Source organism: Montipora capricornis, chromosome 14, assembly GCF_036669925.1.
Source record: "Montipora capricornis isolate CH-2021 chromosome 14, ASM3666992v2, whole genome shotgun sequence".
Classification (NCBI taxonomy): domain Eukaryota; kingdom Metazoa; phylum Cnidaria; class Anthozoa; order Scleractinia; family Acroporidae; genus Montipora; species Montipora capricornis.
The window spans coordinates 13154322-13156821 of record NC_090896.1 but is presented as its reverse complement, the minus strand read 5'-3'; the positions used below and the strand labels follow the sequence as shown (position 1 = coordinate 13156821).

Here is a 2500-nt window from a genome sequence, read left to right as displayed (position 1 = left end):
TGCACCTGATGTTATACCATGTACAGGGAGGACATATGCACGGAACTGGTCATTGGCTTCTATAGCAGCAATCTCACATAATTATTTCAGCATCATCACCTGCATCAAAACAAATATGCATGTCAGTGTTATTGTAGCTGAGAGTCTTTGCTGTTCATGACTGGTCACATTGTTGTAAATAATTGTACCGATCTGCAGTCATTGTCTATTGGTATTGGTAATAATTATCCATGATATTAGAAAATATAAAAATAATATACAAAAACTAAAAATATTAAAGTTGCATTTTTTTCGTACAATGCATTGTAAGCAGATCTAGAATATCATGCAAGAATAAACTTGACATGATATTAATTCACTCTACTCGAAAAGGTTTTGTTGTATAATACATGAAATTTACATTGCCAGTAGAATTAAAATAGTTCATTATTTTGTAAATGGCATCTGTCCTCAATTTTTTTTTAGTTCTTCCTTTAACCTTTTTTCTTGTAAAAAAAAAAAAGCCAGTTTGTGGGACTATTGTTTCAGTTTCTGGTCGTACAATGGGGGGAGGAATCTCCAAAGGCAATGTTAAGCTTTTGCTTAAACCCAATCTGCTTTCATACTGGACACCTTCTCTGTCTTCCAGCTGTCGAACTTTCGAACTTCTTGTCTCTCTCTGTTCCCTTGTTTTCTCTTTATATTGCCTGGTTTTTGACCTAGCACTAAGCTTCGATCTCTTCCTGTCTACTCTCTCTGAATACCCTTTACAATAACTTCCTGGTGACAACTGAATCTCATGCAAAGCCTAGAAAATAAGGTAAAAACACTGAACTCAAAATAAAAATCAAAATGTGATGCAATGGTTCAGTTTGTTAAAATATATATTATACACTGACAGACCTTTTTGGAGGGTACAGGAACGTCTTTATGAGCCAATTATGCCAAGTGCTTTTCATAGCATGAAGTGTTGACTGAGAATATGTTGCTACCAACCAGGATGTGATTTTAGAGAACCAAAATATTACCCCCAACATACATGCACACACTATTTTTCTACAATCTGATGCAACGCACATGTATTCTGCCAGAGAACTACGTACCAGAGATGGGTAGAGCTTGTACCACTGGTCTTCACATAGTCATGTGAAGTGGGGGGGAGGGGGGATATGATAGAAAAATATTAAACTGATCAACCTGTCAAAAAAAGCTAAGCTATTAAAACCCTGGAAAAAATCGAAATCCCCTTTACATTGCGGATTTAACAAAATGCAGAAAAACATTCCCTATAATTACCACATACCTCTGAAACACATGAATATCCAATGTTCTTCTGTCCAACGGCGCAAGCCACTCGATAGTCGTTACTCTCGCTGGCCCCATAATGACGAATCTTGGGTGCTTTGCTTCCCACTGAGTTGTTGAGGCACTTGTTAGCTTGGCTTGAGCCTAGTGGGGCAAGTTTGTCAGCATTCTTGACAAAGATCTCAACCACAGTGGAAAGGTCTTTCTGTAGGTTTTCATCTTGCAGATCCTTGCCACGTGCGAGTGACTTGTGTTTGTATGTGTGTGGATCTTGTAGGAAGCCACATCAAGATGCACTGGCCGTTCTACAGTTGTCATGCTTGCCAAAGGCGTGAGCAACAATTGCCCTCAGGTTTTTCTGCAATGTATTGGCAATTACTGAACCCCCTCAAATGATAAATCGGCCAGACTACATAGTAAAATATCGTCACTACTTTTTTGGCCGCTAAAGGGGCCACAAGTGTTACGGGCACCTTTTCCTTTTGTAATTTTTAAAAACTCCTGTTCAGCACCTTACTGTTTAAATAGGTCTCAAAGAGACGGCAAGAAAGGTATTTCGTTGCATCATTTACCGGTTAAAAGAAAAAACTTGTTGAAGCAATGGCTTATCAAGCTTGGCGGGGACAAAAAGTTCTTGCATGTTCCACCACGAGTGGTGAAGATTATAGGCCAACAGTGATGCAAAACGCATAAGTGACTCTTCGTTGACTGGCACAAGGGCCCTCTCTGGATTCAAAAGGCCCTCCTGATGGCAGAACTCGGCATAGCTGCTGGGCGGATAAGTAAACCCAATGTGTAGATAGAGCGAGGCCCTGAGTGAGAAAAAACTGGCATCTCTCTGTCAGGAGAGCTGGAGTAATGGGGGTTGGAGTTTCCACGGCTTGTGGGGCCAGGTGCCAAAAGCAGTGATACAATACTGTGATGTCTTGACTTAAAGTTGCCCAAATATTGAATAAAAGGTAATCACTAGAGATACAAATGAGCCATATGGTTAATTCACGGCTTTTCTAATAATGAACTTAAAAGAGCTTCGATTTCTTGGAGCTCGGCAACCTCAAAAGGGCGATTTCCAAAGAGAGTGATAGGGCCATTAAAAACACCTGAGCTGTGCTTTGATTCAATATCATTATTTCTTGGCCAATCAAACTTTTTTGCACCAGTGCCATGTAAGAACTGGAATTTGGTTACTTTGTCATTGGTTTCAAGTGCACGGCCT

The 2500-nt window shown here is 39.9% G+C and overlaps 2 protein-coding genes across 2 annotated transcripts in view; one reads left to right on the top strand and one right to left on the bottom strand.

The window, feature by feature from the left end:
* The window catches only part of LOC138032106 (uncharacterized), an 86613-nt gene that overhangs the window by 13160 nt on the left and 70953 nt on the right, over window positions 1-2500 (top strand). The gene's annotated exons all lie outside the window — the stretch shown is intronic.
* The window catches only part of LOC138031451 (uncharacterized), a 3538-nt gene that overhangs the window by 693 nt on the left and 345 nt on the right, over window positions 1-2500 (bottom strand). Inside the window, exons 2-4 of the mRNA XM_068879142.1 lie at window positions 1283-1554; window positions 613-787; window positions 1-59 (exon numbers count right to left, since the gene is read on the bottom strand). The exon at window positions 1-59 is cut by the window's left edge and continues 693 nt beyond it. Of these exons, the coding sequence (XP_068735243.1) occupies window positions 1-59; window positions 613-787; window positions 1283-1554 (506 nt within the window). The remainder of the gene's footprint in view (window positions 60-612; window positions 788-1282; window positions 1555-2500) is intronic.